The 25027-nt window shown below is 38.9% G+C and overlaps 1 protein-coding gene across 3 annotated transcripts in view; it reads left to right on the plus strand.

The window, feature by feature from the left end:
• The window catches only part of ACSL3 (acyl-CoA synthetase long chain family member 3), a 67185-nt gene that overhangs the window by 30175 nt on the left and 11983 nt on the right, over positions 1 to 25027 (plus strand). For 2 of the 3 annotated variants that reach the window (XM_019753684.2, XM_019753683.2), the window contains 9 exons: positions 4746 to 5163; positions 14097 to 14274; positions 15533 to 15642; positions 16643 to 16781; positions 18753 to 18903; positions 20211 to 20334; positions 20586 to 20657; positions 21892 to 22031; positions 23310 to 23482. In XM_019753684.2, the coding sequence (XP_019609243.1) occupies positions 4786 to 5163; positions 14097 to 14274; positions 15533 to 15642; positions 16643 to 16781; positions 18753 to 18903; positions 20211 to 20334; positions 20586 to 20657; positions 21892 to 22031; positions 23310 to 23482 (1465 nt within the window). In that variant the 5' untranslated portion in view covers positions 4746 to 4785. Of the gene's footprint in view, positions 1 to 4745; positions 5164 to 10740; positions 10832 to 12940; positions 13002 to 14096; positions 14275 to 15532; positions 15643 to 16642; positions 16782 to 18752; positions 18904 to 20210; positions 20335 to 20585; positions 20658 to 21891; positions 22032 to 23309; positions 23483 to 25027 lie in introns of those variants that run through there. The other variant, XM_074314025.1, reaches the window with a different exon arrangement.

Genomic DNA, 25027 nt, shown 5'->3' on the forward strand with positions numbered 1-25027 from the left:
CTTGCAGTCTTTTCCATATTTGTGATACTATTGGATGAAAATTGACACGGCTTCATTTTAAACTTGCTTGCGTGTTAAGGAGAACATACTGCCTATGTGTATTAGCCATTTGCATTTCCCCTGTTTCGGTGTCTCTGCACATAGTCTTTGCCCAGTTTTCCTTTGTGCTGCTTTAAAAAAAAAAATTATAGGAGCTCTATATTTTGTCAGGTGTTTGTTTTTTTCCTGAATCTTGTTTCCTTATTGATTTTTGAATTGTTTCACCACAGATATGTTAAACCTTTAAAATTTATATGGAAGAATAAATCTGTAAGAATTGATAAGAAAATTTTGAAAAATACGGATAGTGAAGGTCTTAGCAGATATTTAAAGCCATAGTTCTGAAGCATTAGTGCACATAAAAATCACATGGATGCTGTTTAAAAATGAGCCTGCCGTGAACACACAATGGGATTTATAGATGATGTAATACAGAATTGTACACCTGAAATCTATGTAATTTTACTAACAATTGTCACCTCAATAAACTGGAAAAAAAAAAAAAATGAGCCTGCCACTAGAGTTTTCAATTTATAGGTATTGGGGAGGTAAGGGAAGGGCAGATATGTCTGAGGAATCATTTTAAGTATTCTCTAAGGTAATTCTTATATGAGTGGTTCTGGGATCATAGTTGAGAAACTCTGCTGCAAATCTGCATTTGGAATAGTGTGGTATTGTCCAAGTGGTAGACAAATAGAGCCGAGAAACAGGTCCACATATGGGAACTTAGTATTGAAGGTGACATTTTGGTTAATTGATGAAAGGGTGGCTTACTTAATAAATGGTTCAAGGCAGTTCATTAGGAAGAAAAAGTTAGCTTTCTCCTTTACACAATATAGAAAAATAAACTACATACTTGATTAAAGATCTAAATGTAAAAATTATGCAAATACTAGAAAAAATACAGCTGACCATTAATTTAGCCCTGGGATGGAGGAAGCCTTCTTAAACTACGTTGGAAACCTAGAAGCTATGAAGGAGAGGATTAACAAATTTAATTGTCCAAGTTTACTTTCTGAAAGGTGATGACTGTTTCTAAGGTGTGGCAACATAATGAAGTACCTGTGACTGGGGTCCTCGTTCTCTAGATTTTTCCATTCCCACTTTAGCAAACAGGATGCAGTTGGCCAAAGGTATATTACTTTACCTAGTTTATCTAAAACATTTTAGAAAAAATAAGTGTCTTAATTGTATGTGCCTGGTGCATCTCGGCTGTATTTGACACTACTGAACCCTTACTCCTTGGCTCTCTCTTCCCTTGACTTGTGACACTGGCCTCTCCAAGGTCTCATGCTTCATTGTCTTGCAGTGGGATTTGTCTCCTTAGTCTTGGCAGTGGTTTCCCTTCAAAGTTTTCTATCTTTGAACTTGATCTTGGAGATTTCCTATGTGTTCTCTTTGGGCAGTCTCATCCTCCATCATTATCACTCCAAAACGTATGCTTCTAGCTCTGACCCCTCTTAGTTTCACAGTTTGTTTAGATGACTCAATGGCATCTTAAACCCTTTATTTTCAAGAGTTGTATTCATCTCCTTTCCACCAACCATCCAACTACTGACCAGCCCTTCTGTCTCAGTTGAAGGCATCAGTATTATTTTCCCTTTTTTCACTGCTGCTGTGTTAATTCATGATTTTGTTCTGTTGAGGATTCAGATACAGAAACCATCCTCACTATGTTAAGGAGAAAGGTTTCGGTTGTTGGGAAGGGCTGGAGTAACAGCTGCCACCGTTGCCCCCGTCTGGGCCACCAGGAGCTGGGACTCCCGGCTGCTTGGCTCAAGTTACACCCCACCCTGCCTCCTGATCTAGGAGGGAAGGATTATTTTAGCTACTTTCTAATCTAATTTCCTTGCCTCCAGTTTCTGCTGCCTTGAGGTTAGTTATCCTCTGCATACAGTTATTTTCTAAAACGGCACCTGTGTACGTTGGAATGCAAACTAAGTTCCTTTCCCGGCATCAGAGACCACAACAGTTTGACCCTTACAGTTTGGGAGTTTGGGACCTTAAACACCTGGCCCTCATCTCCTCATCCCCACCCTGCTCTACCCGAGGGGCTGATTCCTACACACCTCCTGCTTTGGTGCTTTTTCAGACTTGGGGTATCATCTGCTCAGAATCTCTTCCTCTCCTCTTCTTCTCAGCCTTTAAGATCATAATAAGCTGTCATTTGGTCAAGCAGACTTCTCAGAAAATGCCAGAGCCAGCCCCTTCCTTTCACTAGACTCTTCCTGAAGTACTGTTTACACTCAGTGATTAGTACTTAGTTTTATGATTAGTTTTAGCTCTTACACGATCCATTTTGAGTTAATTTTTTTGATAAGAAAGGGCTCTATCTGTTGAAAAGACTGTTCTTTCCCTCTCTTCCCACTTGTTGAAAATCGGTTGTCCATGATATAAGGGTTTGTTTCTGGACCTTCAGTTTTATTTCATTGATCAATGTCTATCCTTTTGCTAGTACCACACTGTCTCAATTACTGTTGCTTTTTAGTAACTTTTGAAATAAAGATGTTTGAACCCTACAACTTTGTTCTTTTTCAAAATTAAATGTTGGCTGTTTGGCTGGTAACTTTGAATTTCCATGTGAATTTTAAAATCAGCTTACAGATTTCTGTATAAAAGCCAGCGGAGATTTTGATAAGGATTGTGTTGAATATATACATTAATTTGGGGAATGTTGCCATTTTAACAATATTTAGTCTTACAATCCATATAGGGGATATTTTTCTATTTATTTAGGTCTTTAATATCTTTAAACAGTGTTTTGTGGTTTTCATAGTACAAATTTGCAGTTTCATAATTCTTCACCTCATTTTCTGATTATTCATTGCTAGTGTACAGAAACCCAGTTGACTTTTGTATATTCATCTAACATCCTGCAACCTTTGATGAACTCTTATTCTACTAGTTTGTTTTTTTTTAGTGGATTACTTATGATATGTACAATCATATCTGTGGATAAAGATAGTTCTTTAAATCACAGTATGATTTTTTAACTCAAAATACAAACATGCAAAATTAAATTTCGGTGAGAGTACTTAGTTAACCTTGTTCTCCTGAGTTATTAAGGTGCATCTATTCTTTACAGCTCAAATGTCCTGTTAGTTTTCGTTGTGCCATTTTCTGCTACAGAAACCTTCAGTGGCCCCCCACCATGCCTTTTATAGCAAAAATACAGAGTCTTCTGGACTCGTTTTCCAGAGCACTGCACAATGCATTGTCACAGAAAACAGCTTGGAGTGGTGGAGAACAGAGCCCGGGGATCAGTTTGGAGACTTGGCTTCTCACCAGCTGTGTGGGGGCAAATTTGGAGGTGTTCCTTGTCTTGTAAAATTGGGGAATTGTACTGTTAATTTTTTAAGCATGGTTTCTTTTAGTTCTTTGAACATATTTATAATAGCTGCTCTGCTGTGTGTTCTGCTCAGTCTGACATTTGGGCCCTCAGAAGGACGATTTCTGTTTCCTGCTTTCCCCCGATGTATTAATATGTATGCGCCATACTTTCCTATTTATTTGCAGGCCTTAATACCTTTCTGTTTTAAACTGGACATTTTGGTTGTTTTATAGCAATTCTGAATTCTGAGTCCCCTCCGCTTTCTCAGGGCTTCTTGTGGTGTCGTGCGCGTGTTCCTTTGTTCAGTGAAGCTTATCTTTTCTGCAGTGTGAGCCCTCTGATGCGGCTGTGCATCTAGCACGACCTCCTCTGTGCAGACGTGCAGTGTGTTTGCCCACCTCGCGTGTGTAGGTTTTATGAGAAAGGGACGTAGACCTTTGTTCAGTTACATTCCCTGTACTTAGAATGGTATCTGAAACATAATAGATTCTCAGTCAATTTGATGAGTGCACAGTATAAAATGATCAAAGTTTACTGCCTTGTTGCTTCACAGTTTAACTTGCCTACATTGAAAAATATCTAGAACCACTATGGGAAGTGAGTTTTATGTTGTTTGCCAACTCCAATTGCTTGCTGCTGCCTGGAGTGAGAGACTTGGGCTCACTGGGCAGGAATGCAGCGATCAGAAGTGGGTGCCTGGGCCCTAGAGAAGGGGCGATGTGCAAAGTTCTTGCCATTCTTAATTTAATGAGCCGCTGAATAACGGGAAGTGGGTGTGTTTGGTCTCCATTCTTTTGTAGGTCTTCTGCTTGCTCCCTTCTTGCCACCAGGAAGTGTTTGGGGATACTACTTGGGGTTAGGTTGGAAAAGCTACCTGTTAACAGATTGATGGTGGAAACTTTCTGTGGTAATTCCATTGTTAATAGATGTGGTACAAATGAGTCTCTTACAAGTATCGGGTGGACAGGACACTGCTGGGGCCAGTTACCACCACGTTTCCCCAAAAATAAGACCTAGCTGGACCATCAGCTTCAATGCATCTTTTGGAGCAAAACTTAATGTAAGACCCGGTATTATATTATACTGGGTATTATATAATATATTATATTATACTGGGTATTATATTACATTATATTATATAATACCCGGTCTTATATTAAAATAAGACCGGGCCTTATATTAATTTTGCTCCAAAAGACGCATTAGAGCTGATGGTCCGGCCAGGTCTTATTTTCAGGGAAACACAGTAGCTGCTGCTTGATGGCGAAAAACAAAAAATATTCATTTGCTTATCTAATGTGTAGAATTTTTCTTCAAAGTTATTTGTTATTTAAAAGTGATTTTGAATTAATATCTTTCTTTCTCTTCCTTGTAGATTCTTACGGAGATCTGTTAATTCTACTTTTTGAGCACTTATGAATAACCACGTATCTTCAAAACCAACAACCATGAAGCTAAAACAGACCATCAACCCCATTCTTTTATATTTCATACACTTTATAATATCACTTTATACTATTTTAACATACATTCCATATTATTTTTTTTCTGAGTCAAGACAAGAAAAATCAAACCAAATGAAAGCAAAGCCTGTGAATTCAAAACCCGAGTCTGCATACAGGTCTGTTAACAGTTTGGATGGCTTGGCCTCGGTATTGTACCCTGGATGTGATACACTAGATAAAGTTTTTATGTATGCGAAAAACAAATTTAAGGACAAAAGACTCTTGGGAACACGCGAAGTTTTAAATGAGGAAGATGAAGTGCAACCAAATGGAAAAATTTTTAAAAAGGTAAGGCGCTTTTTCCTTGCCTTTGAATTTCCTCTGCAGAACATGTACTCTTAGAAATGGTGGCAAGGGGCAAGGGACGTGCACGGGCCTACTTCTGTGGGGCTTTGCCCACAGGGCAGGAGGCACAGGGTAGGAAGGGACTGGTCTGCTCTAATCTCATGCCGCGCCCTCCGGCCCTCACTGGTCCTGAACTTTCACAAAGCCTGAGAAGCCCACGGGTGTGAGGTGCAGGGCGTGGGGCACAGCTGAACCCGAATGGTTTCCAGGGCCTGGAGTAGAATGTCTAGGGCAGTTTGGGGTCGGACACCCACAACTCCTGGTGGTTCCTGAGCACCTGTATGTGCTTGAGGTTGCTCTGGGTTTTGGGGTGGGACCTGCTGTTTTCTGATTCTAATGTCGCTTCCACTGGGCACTTAATGTCTTGGTCCTTTGGTTGTGGCATTTGCATTGTTTTGAAGAATTTCTTTTCACCAGTGGAGAAGAACCTGCCGTTGTTGATTTGAAACAGGCTGTAAGAGCCTGGACTTCAGATCCGGTCTACGGGTTTGAATCTTAGCCTTTCCACTTACTAGCTGTGTGACTTAGTTAAAGTTAGTTAACAGTCTGGCCTCACTTTCTTTATTGATAATATGGAGATATTGATCATTGCTGATATTAGCATTTCTTTGAGCCAGGCTGCTGTAAGAGCTTTACCTATGTCAACTTAAACTTAAGGCTTTTAATAGCCCCATGAGTTAGTGTTATCCTTACTTTACCGATAACAACACAGCGGCACAGGTAGGTTGGGCAACCTACCCACGGACATTGCAGCTAGCTAGTGCTGAAGCCAGAGCTAGAACCCAGGCCCTCTCGCTCCATACCCCTTAAACTAATCCCAGCTCACATGCACACCCAGGCACTATGCGTAGCACACTTTGGCATCTAGTGTACATGCTCTAGCTTCTGTTATTACTGGGATTTCAGTGGGAACAACTACAGTGACTACAGAGACAGATGATGGAATAGTGTGGCACTATGAAGGGTAGTAAATGTCGATGTAAGAATGTTCCAACCTGTAGAGAGTTTTTGTAAGACTTTATTTGAGCCAAACTGACGTCACATGCCGAGGAGCAAGAGCTCAAATGCTCCCGAGAATTACAGTTTTGCAGCTTCTTTTATGCATTTGAGATTGAGGAGGGGGACGTAAGGAAGATTAGAGAAATTGAGGCGGGGATTGGATTACAGGATAGTAACAAAATTATGTGCTCTTTTGAGGGTTAATGCTCCCTTCAGAGGTATTACTCCTGGTACTTCTGGTGGTAACCTAGATGGACAAGGAAAATGGACAGGCTGGCTTAAAACCTCTCACTGAGGAGGTTACGTGCCTGGGGTGTGACGGCCCACCATGACCTGCCCAGTTAGGAATTTATGGTCAGATCACCCTGTAAGGTGACTTTCTGTAAAATCCTCCCACCCCCCTTTTTTTTTAATCCCCACAAAGTTATAGAAATGACATGAAAAGACTGTTTTAGAATTTGGATACATGACTTTGTTAAAGCAGTTCTTGAATCCCCTGTAGGTAAAAACTGGAGATAAAACTTTTTAGAGGCCGTAAGATGGTCTGTAGTTGCTTGATAGCTTTGGCTGGGTTATGGGATTAATACCTGTGTAGGCAACCTTAATTTTCTCTTACCCTTTTTTCCAACTGCGTCCTGACTCCAGCTTCATTTTTCTATCAGTCATGAAGGAACTCTCAGATCTTGGAGGAAAGTCCAAGTAATCACAGTAGGGAATGAAATTCTCAGAGCTCCTCTGCACTGCAGAGCCAGGCCGTGTTGTTTAACCTACTTAATGGTCCTTTCGCTCTGGCGCTTAGCACACAAATTCCATGTTTTTTCTCCTACACATGAAGGAGATGGAAAGCAAGCTAATGTCAGTAAGTCCTAGAAATTACATTTTTTTAACTCTAGACAAGAATCTAAATGTTCCCCACCTTCAGAGAGATCTTTTATCTTGTTTTGCCTGGCACAGCCCTGATTTATATCTGTTGATCTGACCTTAATACGTCCCCCTTAGAGTCTCAGAACTGGTTTGGATGAATGATATGGTCACTGGACTTTTAAGGCATATTCCCTGTTTCTTTGGTTTTTTTCCCCCTACTAAATTAACTTAAGATCTAGCTGGAGGTAATAGCGTATTTCTAGAAATTGAAGTGATACAGTTAAGCATGTTTGATTATTTTGTAGCTTCTAGATTATAATTTACAAAACATTTTTTTCATAATGATGTCTGATTTTCGTTATGTTTTATTGGTACTTTTTATGGTATACCATCTTTGATTCTGTTTTTGAGAGATCTGGTAGTTATAAGAGGTACTGAAAACGCTGCATTTTTTCAGTTGCTAAAGTTTTCCACTCCTCTGCCTTCTTTTCTAGGCTAGTCATATTATTTAAAAAGCGTTTACTTTTATCTTTTGATCTGATGCTATTTGAATTCAAAGGCTGGGTTCTCTTATTCTGAATCTAAGCATATATAACAAGTCCTGTTTTAGCAGGAAGTATAACTCTTCTCCAGTACTTCACACATACTAGAGGCATTTTTATGGGGTAAGTACTATTTTTTAGTCATCATTCAGTACTCACAGCAGCGAATGAGGTCCCAAGTTTTTAAAAATATGGTGACTATGAAATACCTTCTTAATTTAGGTATCAGTATAATTAGGGCAAAGTAAAATCCCAGAACTATCATAGTTTTCCTTAAATGTGACCAGATAACACAGTGGGCATAAGGGCAGTTGTTTTCCGTGTGTGTGTGTACACACACGGCTTTTTCCTCCCTTTCCTGACCATGGTGCCTTTATGGTCATTGTTTATTCAACAAAGAAATATTTGAACTCAGAAAAGTTGGAAGGTGAGGAAAACTACTTTTTGTTAGTGACTTTTTCTGTCTATACTGCATTACCATCAGACGGTCTGTCTATCATAGGAATTTGTGATTCATCATACTTTTTTGGAAGTCTTTACATAAACTCTGGTATAGAAAACATGTTATATTTTTCTTGTGTGAAATTAGGCTCATTAGAAAATAAAATTAATTTTTAGGTTTTGTGTATAACAAATGAAGCGAATATTTTTGTTAGCCTTAAGAAGAAAGTGTGCTGTCCCACTGGTGATCTAAGACGAGTTTCTGTTGGTCTGCGTTGCAGCGGTAGCAGTGGCCTGCAGACTGGACTGTGGGGATCTCAGCTGTGTGTTAAACAAGCTAGGCCTTCTTTTTCCCTGTTGGTTTCTCGGTGTCTCGGTTTCTTTCATCCATTGTATTGCAGCAATAACAGCATCTGCTGTGGTAGGGCAGTGAAAAGGGGACCTTTCACAATTGGCGTGTAGACGTAAGGGTGGGGTTGCTTAGGCCTTGTGGCTTTTGCTCAGTGCTCACTCTCAGTGCAGCGCAGACATGTTCACAAGTGTGTCTTCATTTTATAATTTCTGTATTTGAAGACAGTCTTTAATTGGGAAAGAAAGGTAATGATGTAGCAATATCTAAAAGTTTCCTCCCTGTTTTGAGGCTTTGGGGATTAACCCTAGAATGTATCTGATATAACTGAAGCAAAGATACCCAACACTGGATTTCCAATTAATGAACTGGGAATGGAATGGATTGGAAATGGGATCTTTGTTTCCATCTTATTCTAAAAGTCTGTTTTGAGCTCCCAAGGGAAGAGAAGTGAAAGGGAAAAGGCAGTGGTGCTGATTCTGCATTAATTATGCCAAAGCAGGGTGGCCCTCAGCTTCATCTAGACAGGTCTTCCTGGGGGGCACAAATTGAAAAACAAAAGGCAAAGAAGCAGAGGCTGCGGTATTCTTGAGGCTTGGCAAGCTTCTGCAGCTCCGTTGCCCCTTCATGTAAAGTTTCCTTTCTATGGTTTTATAACACTGGAGCAGAGTTACGCACCTGGAGTGTGTGTCAGTGTCACCTGATTGCCACCTTCCCAGCAGCGTATCTTGTGAAATGAAGAGCAGTGAAATGATTGGTTTTCAGAGCATCTCTAGAATACATGTACCTGAAGTAGAACAGAGAATAAAATAATTTTATAGTGAAACAGAAAAGAACACAATGCTGGTTCAAACATTGTGATCTAACTACCAGAAACACTATTTTCTTTCCTTCTATTTTATGCACATTAGAGAGAAGAAAATAGAAGGAATTCTCTAATCATAGTGTTTACAAAGATAAGATTTCACTATGATGTTCCTTCTAAATTGATCCAAAAAGATAATAGAAATACTTCTGTTCTTGGGAGTCGACTTAGCTTTCTTTTCCTCTTCCTCAGCACCTACTTTTGTGTTCTTGCTGCAGTCACATTTGCATATGTGTATGCTGTTTGTTTTCTGACTTATTAGGACATTTACATCATAACTGAGTCATATAATGGTCAGTCACTTGGCCAGGATTTGTGGTTTGGTTATTGTATCACTCTACTCAACCAGGACTCTTGGTTTGCCTTTTCACACTTGTCCCTCTCCTTATCATCTCTGTTAGAGGCACCACCTGTACCAACAAATGACTCAAGGCAAAAAGACATGAGTGGTTCTTTTTTCCCCCTTCCACCCCCGCTTTTTAAAAACCAGATCTTCTGCTTCCGCTCTTGCCTCTGCTGTAACCCACTCACACCCGGCAGCTGAAACGATCCTTTAAGTTGTTATCAGGCCACCTTACGCACCTGTCCAGTAACAGCCCAGCTCCTTTCTGGAGTGCAATTGGCGATAGTGACTCAGTACTTCGATTCTGGAATGAGTTTGCCTGGTTCATATTCTAGTCCCGTCACTTAATAGCTATGCGATTTTGAGAAAGTTATGCTTTCTCTGTGCCTCAGTATTCTCATATGTAAAATATGAATAATAATGGTAACTGTCCCTTAGAGTTATTGTGAGAGTTTGATAAGCCAATGTTTGCAGCTCACTTAGCGCATACCATGTTTCCCCGAAAATAAGCCCTCGCTGGACCATCAGCTCTAATGCGTCTTTTGGAGCAAAAATTAATATAAGGCCCGGTCTTATATAATATAAAGGACCGGGTCTTATATAATATAAAGGACCAGGTCTTATATAATATAAAGGACTGGGTGTTATATTAGTTTTTGCTCCAAAAGACGCCTTAGAGCTGATGGTCCGGCTGGGGCTTATTTTCGGGGAAACACGGTAGTGCACATGGTAAAGGTTAGCTGCCCTATCATCATCATGATTATTACCAACCATCCAGATTCCTTGAATATTTTCACTTTCTCGGACTCCCTTACAATAATTTGTTTATAATGATCTTCGTTTGCAGAGAGAAAGGTTAAATGAAACCAGGTATACTTTGCTGAAGAAGGCAGGAAAGTGTGTAATTTTGAAATATTTCTATTTTAAATGGTTGAAGTAAGAACAAAACAAAACATGTCCTAGTGCTCACAGAGGATAAACTCGCAGCTACCCAAAAACTTGATCTTTGTTATATTAGACTGTCTCATTCTTCAGGGTCCTGAATGGTTAAGTATTTGTGTGCCTTTATTCTGTCGAATGTTCTATATATTATCTCCATTTTATTTTTATAGTTTTCTTTTGAGATCAGAGACCCTCATCATCAGCATTAGCAGACACCTAATCTCATGTTCTTGAACATGGTAAATGAAGTTCCTGTGTCCCAGGAGGTGAGAGTCTGACAACACTGATAGTTACACTTGTGTATGTCATATGTGTCATGGAATAAGAGTGTACAGCCAGCTAAATGTCAGAGGAAGGGGACGGTAGGGATCCTGGTGCTGCTCCCCTTAAATTTACAAACAAGGAAACCGCTCAGAGACTCCCCAATAACCATTCACACGGCCACACTAGGCATTCATTTTCCTGACTGGCTCGGGAAGATTAAACATTTATGTCTTATATGGCTCATGGGTCAGGACTTTTAGGAGGTGGAAGGCAAAGGACGTTTGCGATTGAATGGTGATCAGAACAAAAGTAGCTATGGGAGTTAAATGATTAGATGGATATGGATTTTTTTTCCCCTCAAAGCAATCATTTTAAAAATGCAGCTGCTGGAGGAGAGAGGTTAGAAAACTCCCTCAAAGCCCGGAGTGAACTGAAGTTTTGTTTGATTACACCACCCATTCCACACATTTGGCAAATAATTGCTGAGTGCCTACTGTGTGCCAGGTACTTCTGTAGGCACCAGGAGGACACTAATGAAGAAAACACAGGTTCTTCTTCTCATGAATCTGACGTTTGTATGGGAGGAAGACAGACAAATAATACGTGACCAGATTTAGTGACTACTGTGAGGAAATACAGCTGACTGGAGATCAGATATCGCCTTGCTGAGTAGGTTATGGCTACGTGGAGGACTGAAGAATGAGGAGGACCCACCTCTGAAGGTCTGGGTAACGAACCTTGTGTGCAGTGGGACAGGAGAGTGCGGTGGCTCTCCAACAGCAGTGAGCCCAGCTGGGCGAGGCACTTAGGGTGCATTCCAAGACCCTGAGGGAGAGCGCCTCCTGAAATGTGCCCCAGGCGTCTTTCCTGCCTCTTCCTAGTTCCTGCCTGGGCCCAACCTGTTTGAAGGACAGAAAGGACAAAGTTGTATTTACAGGAAGTGAGTCAGTGGAGGGGGCTTGAGATGAGCACAGACCCCTGCAACGGCCCTGTCCCTTCCGGCTTTGTAGGCCAGGGTAAGGTGTTGGGCTCCATTAACCCTGCATGGGGGAGACACTACGGAACAGCAAGCAGAGGAGTAAGCTGATTGATGTTTTTTAAAAACCACTCCCTGCTGTCGGGGAATGAGAATGGAAGCAAGTTGGCCAGTCAGCATTGGTGAGTTCAGGAGAGAGATGGAGCACAGAGTGGAGGTGGAAGGAAATGGCTGGATTTGAGGAATGTCTGTTAGACACTGTGGTTGACTAATCAAGTAAAAAGTAAGGGGTGGGGCGGTCAGGACTGGAGATGGAAATTTGGGCAGCTCTTTGAAGCCAAGTCCTTGTGAGTTTTTGGCTTTTGTCGGGGACACTCCAACCATTGTAATACCGCAAGGACTGCAAAGATAGGGGTACAGATTTGTGCAGGTCATTAAACTTGGTGGTAGGAAGATAGGGGAGTTTCTGTTTAATTTCTGATTTCTCAGTGAAGTATGAGACATTATCATCACCTGGAAGTGGAGAAGGGAGACAGAGGTTGGAGGATATTTGAAGGGAGAGAAGGTTTCAAATAGGCATTTCAGAGGGTGAGAAAATGAATATTCCAGGGAAGCATATAGGATTGCTGGGTGGTGAAATCTGTGATTCTGGATTTAGTAAGGTTGGCTGTTCTTCAGCTGTGTTCAATAGTGTAGCAGGGAGTAAGGAAATGAGTTTAATCTCATGTTGGGGTCACCATAAGGACAAAGTTAGGATTGGAAACTTTTTGCAGCACAAGTCAGGTAAAATTATGGGGTTCACTGAATGTAATATTTATAGGAACGATCACTGCTAGAAGATTCAGTGATTTATTAAAGAATTAAATGAAGCTCGGGTTTTGATTATATTTCAGTTAAACTCATGATCTGGTTTCTTTGCCGCATGGTGGCACCATCACATGGCTTTATGTATTTGGGTTGTATACCTAATGCCTTTTCAGAACTCGTGTGTCCTCTGAAACTCTTAAAGCTCATCATTTAGATTCTAGAATCAAGGCGGTAGCTCATGTGATCTTTGGAGTGTAAAATTCTTAACAGTTGTAATCCAGCTCCTGCACGTTCCGCCGAATTCTCATCTGTCTTCTCACCCCCACAGAGCTCCTTTTGAAGTCATTGGAGCTCCTCGTGCTGAGCATTTCGTGGGGGTGCAGAGCAAGGTGAGAGTTTCGGACACTGAAGTTAAATAAGTGTTTTAAGTACAGATAGTTGCCTTATCCATCACTATTATTTCTTAAGTCCTTTATGGAACAGGACACTAGAGGGCAGTATTTATCCTTTTTCCATTTTTATCTTCATCCAACCTCTTAATTTATGGAAGTCTCTTAAATGTTGTGAGCATTTTTGAAAGTGAATACAGTTTTAAGGCGTGTGAGACATATATTGATGACACAGCCCTGTTTGCGAACAGGCTGTATATTTGCAGTGAGAGGAGCTTTTTATCCATTCTGTATATAGTTGGGGATTTATAGTCCGATCTAAGTTGGAGAAAATTCCTAAAGACAACATATGTTAACCATCTTCACAACAAGATTGTTACCCATGTAGACTTGATGTTACCTACTTCTGGTAAGCACAGCTGGAATGTGGAAAGTCCAGCGGTGCTGGGGAGCATTTAAGGCTTCAGCAGAGGGACTTTGAATATACAACTAGTCCCCACCTGGTTGTGGAACTAGAGACTTGTTTACTTCGCTTATCCAGAGTTAGATACAGCAATTGAAATTGATCAGCTATAAATATTTCTATTAGCTTCGTTCTGGCCAATTTGTTTGTGAATCGTGTTTTTACCACCTAATACTGAAATTCAGGAATTCATAAGTAAAGGGAAAGTAAAATTTTGGTACCAGTAGTACTTGATACTAGGCTCAATTTTAAACTAATATCTAAATCATTTAAGTAAATAAAACCTGTAAATGAATTATTAGCATATGACCCTTGGGCCAGAAAGTTGATCTTTAAGATGCTGTCAAACCCTGAATATTTTTGAAAAAGAACCCCCCCTCCAAAAAAAAATTACAGTTGAAGATTTACCATAAAATTTGAATCGTCATAGAAGATACTGCAAAATAGCTAATTTTCAAAATAGATTTTTCACTAGAAACCCACTTTCCAGTTTTTTGTTAAAAACTAGTTTAATTACATGCAAGCATAACTTTCTGGCTTGTCAAAATTTGGAACACATCCTGGCTTTCTAGAAATTAGTATTTTGGTTTTATTGAAAGCTATTTGTATTTTGTTTTTGTTTTTTTCTTCAGGTTATTCTTGGACACTACAATTGGCTCTCCTATGAAGATGTCTTCGTTAGAGCTTTTAATTTTGGAAACGGCTTACAGATGTTGGGTCAGAGACCAAAGACCAACATTGCCATCTTCTGTGAAACCAGGGCCGAATGGATGATTGCTGCACAGGCGTGCTTTATGTATAATTTTCAGCGTATGTAGGTTTCTTATTTTCTGGAAGAGTGGATTTTTGTTACTGTGGGAGAGATGATAGTATTATTACAAGCATTTCACTCTTAAGAGTGTAAAATTCTGATGTTAATTTTTACCTTGTGTCCAGTCAGTGGAGAACTCTTTGTTAAAACTTAGAATTATTGGTCTGCTTTGGAAAGGGAATCAGTTGTAGAACAAATGGTAGGTACAGTTAATGGATGTAGTAAGGGGACTTGAGCCTATTCATAGGGGACTTTCTGGGTCTAGGGAACTGTGCCTGCCCTATGGGCTCTACTGTCACCTCTTTGGAATTCCCCTTTGGAATTGGTGTCATTTTGTTACACCACTTCTGTTAGCAGTAACAGTTGTCTTCTAAAACACTTCCAGTCCTGAAACCCAATGCTAGGTTAAATGATAGGGAATGTTTATATTGTTAACTATTTGAGTGGTAATCCTGATACCTTAGTCTGTGAGGCAGTCCTGGAAGCTTAGTTCTGAGGTCTTGGTGCCAAAATGTGATGTTAAGTATGGCCGTTGTCTTATCCTTAAGATGAAACAGAAAAGATACTTTTACCAGATTTCTCGCTGTAAATGTCTCCACTGTTTTTGTTTTTGTTCTAAACTGGCATACCTTTTTGTTTTCACAGGTTTGGGTTTACAAAATGTTTCTTTGAGACGCTTTAAAACCATTGTTATCTCTTAAAAAGTCACTTTAAGTCTAACTTTTTTGAGTTAGGCAGAAAGCAAATAAAAATCTACATTTAATTTTAATATTTTTAAGAATGGTTTTCTTTATATTTTTCTACTTTAGAATAAGCAGTGCTGATGCTTGTTCATGCTATTTTCTTAACATATAATACCTTAAATCTGACCTTCAACATGTTATTTTGTTGGTATATGTTCTTTTTCATATTTTGGTACCAAGTAGTTCGTTAATAACTAAGATTTAAACATTTTAGAAGTCAGACATAATTCCTTCCAGTATGACAGTCCCAGAGTAACATCTGTAGGTAAAACAAAAAGTAAGAGTTCTTTATTGTAAAATATTGGAAATCTTGGGGGAAATTAGGTAAAGGTGAGTAAGCATAATGTTGATTAGTATAATACAGTAATTTAGTTTGATCATAAACTGTGGCCCCAATGACTGAAGGTTCAGCATATGCTCCATTATGATCCATGTCCGCTTTCAGAGGCTTTGCTTATGTTTAGTGCTCCCATGAAATATTCAAGTATCTGACTTGCCCTTCTTTTCCCTGTAGTTGTTACCTTATATGCGACTCTAGGAGGTCCAGCAATTGTTCATGGATTAAATGAAACCGAGGTGACCAACATCATTACTAGTAAGGAACTCTTACAAACAAAGTTGAAGGTGAGGACTGGAGGTATTTTATAACTACTGTCTGATGCCTTCGAATTGCAGTGTCATGAGCTATAGTGATAGCTCTTTTATGATCATTAAAATCCTTAATGTCATTATAAACTTGTAGGGGTATCATCATTCTATTCCTTTAGAAAAGAAAAAGGACATTTCGTATATAATTATGTATAAGTGGTGTAGAGAGTTAAATTAATTTTTAATATGCCCATATCTAAGATGAAGGGATTACAAATTTATTGTGCTCATGTATTTTCTACTCTGTTTTCAATAAATTTGCAATTTTGGAGGTTTATTTTTAAGCTAGTAATTCATTTATCTTATTTCTGAAGCACTGAATCATGAGTTTTCCGAATTTTTTAATGGGATAAGAGAAACTATGGAACTACAGGAAAAAGGAGTTTCTGTAGTCTCGCAACAATTCCCCATGAAAATAATTTGATTTGTTCTTTTTTTCATATACAGAGGGTGCCAAAAAAATGTATACACATTTTAAGAAAGGAAAAAATGGCATTAAAATTGTAATATTCAATATATACCGATAACCAAAGATGAATACAAGTTACGTGTGTACATTTTTTGGCACTCCCAGTATATATACAAGTTTATAAGTGAATTCCCTCCCCTCCCCCCCTGTATCTTTATTAGCCTCTTTTAAACGTGGGGGGTTTCAGCTACCCTGTAGTTCAGGCAGCTTATATTTACATGCCCATTTTGTGAGGAAGTCACTTTGTTGTTAAGATTTTATCGAAGAACTGGGTACACCCAGTAAATCTAATGCTGTAAAACAGCAATTTAAATTTCAGTCCAATATTTTCCCACCTGAAAAAAGTGCTATTCATACCAATGTACCCTCCTCCTTGGTTTTTTTTTTTTGAGGCAAGAAATTAATAATTCACTGAATGTGGTTAATTACTTTTCTTGTGTCCTGGGCTGTTTGCTAAGCTGTTTCATGATGAATAATGAACGTGACGAGTGCTTGTGTTTTGTCCAGGATATCGTTTCTCTCGTCCCCCGCCTGCGGCACATCATCACCGTGGACGGTAAGCCACCAACGTGGTCTGAGTTCCCCAAGGGCGTCATCGTGCACACCATGGCCGCTGTGCAGGCCCTGGGGGCGAAGGCCAGCACAGGTGAGTCACAGCTCCGGTTCCTCATGTCATTTCTCTGGCCACGGTCCCCAGCGTCGTCCAAGTATGCGATCCCAAAGTTAGATCAAGTGACAAGTCAGTGTTCTAGACTATCGCTTCTAGGTGCACGTCTACCCTATAAAGGAAGGGTTAAGGAAAAATACAATTTATGAGTGTTTTAAAAGTGTATATATTTGAAATCAGTTTAAAACACATTTCGTTGTACATTATAGTTTTTCCGTTTCCTTTTTCTGACAGTTTTGAATGATACAAAGTTAGTTTTATAAATAATGACATTAAACTTGTCCTCTGTGAATTACCTGTAAGTACTAACAAATAGAGTGGCTAAACCAAGATCCCTCCTTTTACTCCCTGCTCCAACTCTACCTTTTGCAGAGGGCGCATCATTTTATCTTCCAGCTAGCGCCCCAAGGCATGGTGACTCGGGAAGTTCCTACCTTGAAATAAGTGTCCAAAAATGTTAGAGAGTGCACTCATGTTTAGGGGTGTCACAAAAAGCTGCGAGGGCGGTGGGGCCGTATTTCCTTTACAGTTGGAAACAGTGATGAATTAGAGGTAGACGTTGGCTCAGCTCCGGAATGGGTTAGGCTCACATTAATAATTTGGGGCATATTGAATTTTAGGTGCTGGGGGACATTCAGAGGTCGATATCTAATGAGCAGTGGCTTATGCAGGTCTAGTACTTGGGAGTTAAGTTTGGAGCTATGGGATTTGGAAGCTGGAAATACTTAGGTTTTAATTATAGCTGTGGAGTAGGTGAGGTCACCCACCGAGAAAGGCGCCTCCAGAGGCCAGCAAGCATTGGTCAGAGAGGAAGAAAGAAAAGTGTGGTTCGTGGGAGACAAGTGAAAGGAAAAGGGCGGTGAGACACAGGAATCGTGAGCAGGACCGAGGTGCAGTGGAGGAGTCGGGTGACACAGGGATTGCGAGAGGACCATCCGACGTAGCAGACGTCCCCTTAGAGAGCTGTGCTGGTGGAGGAGTGTGGTGCCCTGGGATGAAGGAGTGAATGGCAGGCGAGGAAGCAAGGACTGGAGTGGCAACAATGGTCAAGAAATATATCTGGGCAGGTAGGAGAGAAAGGGTTCACCTGGGAACGTGTTTAAGATCCCCCCGCCGCCCTCTCCACACACGGATTTAAGAAGTCCACATTTAGAGTGGTTCCAAGGTTAACTCAGGCAGATCAGCAGCGCCATCCATGACCCACTTCTGTGTACTGTGGGTCATGTGCAAATGGAGCACATTGTCAATCCTCATCCAGCCACCCGAGTTTTTAGTTGAACTGCTGGAGTAGCCTTTTGTCTCTATCTCCTTTCTGAAGTAGACACACAGCAGCCCGAACGGTCCTTACCACAGGTGATGCCAAGCCCCTGTTCAAAACAACAGCGCTCTCCACCCCACAGTGAAATCCAGAGTCCTTAGCGTGGCCTCTGAGGCTCTGCATGCACTGTTCCTGGCTTCCCCTTCATTTCCTGCTGCTTGCCCTCTTGCTCACTCCATGCCCCACCACGCTTCTTACTGGTCTTCACATGTGCCAAGCACATTCTTCCCTCAGGGCCTTTGCTTTTGCTTTTTTTCTGCTTGAAACAGTCTCCCAATTCCAGGGTGAATTTTCCTAGCTCCATTTTTCACTTTATTCAGGTCTTCACTAAAATATCAGCTCTACGGAAAGGTCTTTCCTGTCTCTTCCATCTGTATATTAATGGCTTCTACCTTCATCTCCTCACCTCGTCTTGCTTTGTTTTCTTCATAGCTCTATTATACTGTAGATTTATATGCTTGTCTGTCCCAACAGAATATATGACCCTTATGTGCAGGGACTTGATCTGTTTTGTTGACCTTTGTATGGTTACAATTAATAGATGTTGAATTGAGTTAACAAATGATTATGAAAAAAATTGGTGATGTGGCTAAATTTCTCAGAAATGTGTTGTTGTTTTTTCTCCAATACAGAAAACAAACCTCCTAGCAAACCAGCTCCCTTAGATATTGCAGTAATCATGTACACGAGTGGATCCACTGGGCTGCCCAAGGGGGTCATGATCTCGCACAGTAACATCATCGCTGGGATAACTGGGATGGCAGAGAGGATCCCACGGCTGGGGTAGGTCATGGGAGACAAGTGTGTGTTTGGGGGCTCCATTGTTTGTCTGTTGTGATGTTAAACATTTGTGTCATTTAGTAGGATGTGGTTCAATGAGTCCTTCAAAGTCTGTTCACAGTAGGCATGTCCTTCAAAAAAGGACATTAAAATTAGTTACAAAATAGTTATTGTTGTGAAGTTTAAAATACAGTTATAGGTATTATTGTTAATAATTACTTTTTACTTTAAAACTGCAAATTTTAACTGACTTAAATCCTTAATTTAAATTATTTTAATTGGTGGGTGTTGTTGCTTCTGTAGTCATTTCTATACCAAAGTATATTATAATTCAGGTGAACAAATAATATACCCAGTAAATGTTTATTGAGGGTCCGTGTTCAGTCTCTGATTTTGCTTTTTAAGACAGACTCCAGTAGTAGCAAGGGAGGGTGGGCATGTTGGCGTGGGAATGACGCTGGTGGAGGAGACAAGGTGGGATTTCGAGGGACTGGAAAGGAATCTTCCCAGAGATGGAATCAAAATGCTGATGTCTGACCTGGTCCAGTGGTTGCATATTTTTGATGCCCCTATGCATAGAAATCACACACACACACATAAACACACACACGTGCACACACACACATGCACACACAGGTCACTGTGGAATTGAATTTGGGGATGGAGAGATTTCTCATGTATGCTTAACATTCAGAAAAAAATTAAGAGCAACAGTTTCCTTCTGGGTTTGCCTCAGTTGCCCTTCCTAGTTTGGGAATGGGGACAGTTCTTGAAATATATATACATAGACATTTCCTTATATAAGGTATAATTTGTTATCATTTAATTTGCCTCTCAGAACAGGACTGTCTTCTGTAAGATTCCTGGCAGACAGTTGTGGATTCTATTTGAACTCTGTTTGGTAGCCCACTGGCTTTAAAGACCATTTCCTCCTGAGATGATTTCTACTGTCTTAAAGAACCTTTGTTGTTTTTTGTTTTTTTCCTCCAAACTCCTATTTCCTCTTCCTTAGCACTTTGCTTCCTTAGCACTCACGATTTATTAGTGAGTGCCTTCAAATAGGACTGGAAACAGAGCCACTCACTTAGACTGTCCACCTCCTCAGTTTTAGGTTGAGCTATAGATCTTTTCCCGAGACACCTAAGTGTCTATCTGTGTGTGTGTCTCTGTCTGTCCCTCTCTGCCAGGAGCAGGAAGCCAGACTGATGCCCTGAGGGCCGTTCCATGTGCCCTTTCAAGCTTGCTCCCATCGCGGTCGCTTCAGCAGAGACGCGCCTCACTGTGTTTCTTGTGTCTCCTTTTCCTTTCAGAGAGGAAGATGTTTACATTGGATATTTGCCTCTGGCCCATGTTTTAGAATTAAGTGCTGAGCTCGTTTGTCTTTCTCATGGGTGTCGCATTGGCTACTCTTCACCACAGACTTTAGCAGATCAGGTAAGTTAAATGTCTGGGACTTGAGATCCTAAAAAATCATAATTATTTTTAACTCATTTTCCCCCATCAGTTTGACAATGTATTGTAAAGATGACAGTTAATCATTTTAAAATAAGCACTTGCCTTTTAAGTGCTTTTCAAAAATATAAGTAATTAAAATGATGCATTTATAATATGCTTCTTGATCTAAGAATTCCATTGAATTTTTAAAATAAGGATCGCTTTATACAGACCACTTTTTCTCTCTGTAGTCTTCAAAAATAAAAAAAGGAAGCAAAGGGGATACGTCCATGTTGAAACCAACACTGATGGCAGCGGTTCCGGTAAGAACTGACCATTAATTTATTATTATCTGCTGCAGAGCATAAATGCTAGTGGAAATGATACTGTTGTCAAGGTAGTTTGTATAGGATTTATTTTTTATTATCTATATTGCTTTAAGCTCTACAGGATTTAGTCAGTCTTGTTTTAGCTTTTTTTATTTTCAGCTTTACATGATATTAGCTCCTTTCCATAAATAGCTTCTTGTTCACATCATTTTCATGAGATCTCTTTGCTATTGTAGAAACCTGAAGCCCAGGACATAGGAGAGAAGGTTTAAAATCACCTCTTTCTAAGCAAGTCTTAGAATACCCTGCCTCAGTCCTCAGGGAAAGTCTGGCCTAGGCCCCAAAAAAACTGACAGAAAAGAAGTTGGTGCAACTTTGAATGACCTGAGAAGCACTCTGCATCTTAATATAATACCAGGCATGGGGTGGGGTCTGAGAATAAGCTCAGTAAGACACAGTGATTTTTCTGTCTCCTTACTGTAAGTTTTATGTGGCTTTCTGATTTTGTTTGAAAGCGTTTGGGAATTATCAGATACCTGAGCACTCACATCTAAGCATAATTACATAGTTCTTCCAAAGTCAAATATAAATGGCCAGCAGTTTTGGAATTTCTGTAGGTAAATAGTTTCCTTAGTAGTAGTATCTTTAAATTTTCAGTTCATGTGAAAAATATAATTTAAAGTTGTAGAGGACAAACTATTTGAAGTCCTTAAAGTATACTTCGTAGTAATAGGCCCTGCAAGCAAAATGTAGTGCAGACAAGGAAAATTTCCTGGGTGCATCATTGAAAGACAACTAACCAAAATAACCCATGCTCCACTTATGAGCAAGAATGTGGTATTCTGTATAAGATAAAGTTATGAGAATTTGAAAAACCGTTTCATATTGTTGTTCATTTATTTAGTGAGTTTAAATTTTAGTTCAGAATAAATAAGATAAAAAAGAAAAACAATATAAAGAATCAATGATATATTACTGCCCTAAGGCTTTTCTTTTTTCACTACTCATATGAGCATCCAGATATATTTCTGTTACTAAAAATTATTTTTACAGAAACCTCATTTTTAATCCAACTGTATCTTTCTTTTAAAAGTTTGTTCCTGATAGAATGTCTATCTTTTGAAATGCCTCAATATTGACAGAAATAATAATCTGACGTTAAGATTTTAATATGTGTAAGGCAGCTGATAGCATTATTGACTGTATTAATTCATTTTTATCCATATAGGAAATCATGGATCGGATCTACAAAAACGTCATGAATAAAGTGAATGAAATGAGTAGTTTTCAACGTAATCTATTTATTCTGGCTTATAATTACAAAATGGAACAGATTTCAAAAGGGCGTAGTACTCCACTGTGTGACAGGTAAGTACAGGCTCTCCCTCTTCTTGATAATTTAGTCATTTTGTTCACATTAATTGCTTCACTAATTGAAGTAGTTATGAGAAATAAATTTATTTTAAAAAGTCAAAGAGACTCTTTAGAAATCCATCTTGCATATGAACAATAGAATATGAACAATAAAAGAAGACAATAAAAGAACAATAAAAGAATATGAACAATAAAAAATATTGTAACATTATTTGAAAAACATTTTCACTTACAATTTTGCTGTATTTAATAGTGTGCTTATATTTTATGTGGACACATGATTTTAATTATTTTGAGAAATTGTTTCTCTTTGCTTTTAAATTTATTTCAATATAAGTATAAAATACAAAATATGATTAAATGTTTTGCGTTTAAAGTGTTAAATGACCAATTTTACTATAAACCTGTTAAGTTTTTATTCTTGTAATGCTAATAGAGTGAGTAGATTTAATTACAGAATAGTTTAGAAATTTGAAAATATTACTTAAAGATTATTTTTATGGGAATATTAACATAGTTTTCAGATGCTTCACGATATTTAAAACTTTATTAAAGTTTTTTCCTGCCTTTTAATTATCTCTTTAGTGAGACATGTACCCAACTTTGTAAAGCTTGTTAACATTATTTTTCAAAAACAATTGCCACTTAGTTTTTGCCTTTCTCAAAGTTATTTAAAAAAAAAACCCTTCCTTTTGATCAAAGTAGTAAATAATCTTTTTTTATTAGCGTATATTCAGGAACATTTCAGTTAGATGTTTGAATTGGTTTAATTTACAAGATAGTTTTTAAACAATAAACACTTCAGAACTTGAATTAGTGAAATTTTTAAGAGTTAGATTGCTGTATAAAAATATGTACACATTTCTAATGAAGCAAGCTAAAGCAAAATTAATTTGCTTTTAATACTAAATTTTATAAAGACATAATAGGATTATTCAGTATTAACATAATATATATAATGATATAAAATGAATTGCTCTGTCCATTAGCAAGGGTTTTCCATTAGGATACAAAATTAAACCTGACAATTTTGAATTCAAGTATTACTTAAAAAGTTTTTAAGAGAAAATCGTATGTTCTTTACTTGGATGAACTTCTAAAAATTACGATTTAAGTAGTGCGTCAAGAGAATCTGTTGTATTAGCTTTGCAGCCTTGGATAAATCATTTAATCTAAAAATTTCATGCATCAAAATTGGGAGATTAATCTCAGTGATTTGGGAAATGCGATTCAGCTTTAAAATCGTGTGATTCTCTGATTAACTTTTCTTAGGTTCATTTTCCGGAAAGTTCGGAGCTTGCTAGGTGGAAATATACGGCTTTTATTGTGTGGAGGTGCTCCACTTTCTGCAACCACACAGCGATTCATGAATATCTGTTTTTGCTGCCCTGTTGGTCAGGGCTATGGACTCACTGAATCTGCGGGGGCTGGGACAATTACAGAAGGTTAGTGTCACCTACAAAGTGGGGCTTCTACCAGCCTGGATGGGTGCGACTCAATTTTTTTTTGGTAAGGGTTTTCTGTAGGTACATAGAAGAGTGGTTAAGGGATTTGTATAGTAGAATAACGGTCAATTCCAGGTTCTCTGATTATTGATGTAAGGTTTTACCGTGTTTACCCGAAAATAGGACCTAGCCGAACCTTCAGCTCTAATTCATCTTTTGGAGCAAAAATTAATATAAGACTCAGTATTATATTAATTATATTATATTCACGGTCTTAATATTAAAATAAGACCGGGTCTTATATTAATTTTTGCTCCAAAAGACGCATTAGAGCTGATTGTCCAGCTAGGTCTTATTTTCAGGTAAACACGGTAGAATATATTAGGTATATCTAATAGTAATTCACCTAGAAGTTTTCATTAAACTATGTAATATTAAAAACCACTTAGCATTCTGGAAAATAAGTTTTAGTAACAAGCATTGGCTGTGCTGTGTACATTTATTTTCTTACATCAGTGATTAAATTTTAGTTTTTGTAGAAAATTAATGTTTTTTTATTTAGTTTTTTAGTTATGTTTAATAAGTCTCAAATACAGAAATGTTTCTTGGCGGGGATGGTCTGTGCAGCTATAGAGAGAAAGTAGATTCAGGTCCAGAGAATGTTCAGAGTTTGTCATGATGATGTGGTTGAGGGAAGTGATCCAAGTGTCCCCACATGAGTCAATCCCATAGTGTCTCATGTGTCCCTTTTGTGGAAGAAAGTTACTTTGTTTCCCAGTACTAGAAAGAGCTATGTCTCTACTTTGTTTTTTCTAGATACTGAGAGGTACTAAACCCCTTAACTGATGATTTCCCCATTTATCTTGAGTACTTCTGTGTACTGTTCTTATGCCAGATTTATCTTCCATTGCTTCTGTATTTTCGTTTTTTTTTCAGTTATGTTCTCTGTATTGTATGTATTTTTGGAAGCTACTTGTAAGTCTTGTTTTGCAGGAAATAAATAAGCAATCTTAAATACATGTATGTATGATTCCTTCTGTGGATCCTTAATTTCTTCTGTTTTAAGATTAACATTGAATGTGTGATTAATCAGTCATAGTTTGTTGTAAATAAGACTGTAAAGTACTGAATATCAGCATTTCTGATATTTGAATGATCTTTGAGGAAGAAACACAGTGCAGTAGTAACTCATGATAGTGGTGGGTTCTTTTTTTAGCAATCTTACTCTCCTGCCTGGTCTTTGAAGCCTTTATTATATGAATTTACATAGGGTGTGATAGTATAACTGATGTGAGGGAGGCTTCCCAGGTCTCATGTTGAAACAATGATACACGGGAGAAGGCTGACGAGGTTATCTGTACTGCAGAGCTGCCACGTCTAATGGGAACGTGGGTAGGTGTAAACCTTTGTGCTCCATGTTCCTTACAGTAGGGGCCACACACTCATGAACCAGGCAGCTACTTACATGAGGAACTGGGCCCTGACGTAGGAATATGTAATGGGTAAGGACGCGGGGGATGGGAGCAGGCCTGCCCCATCTAATGA

This window comes from Rhinolophus sinicus, linkage group LG01 (genome assembly GCF_036562045.2).
Source record: "Rhinolophus sinicus isolate RSC01 linkage group LG01, ASM3656204v1, whole genome shotgun sequence".
NCBI classification, from domain to species: Eukaryota; Metazoa; Chordata; class Mammalia; order Chiroptera; family Rhinolophidae; genus Rhinolophus; species Rhinolophus sinicus.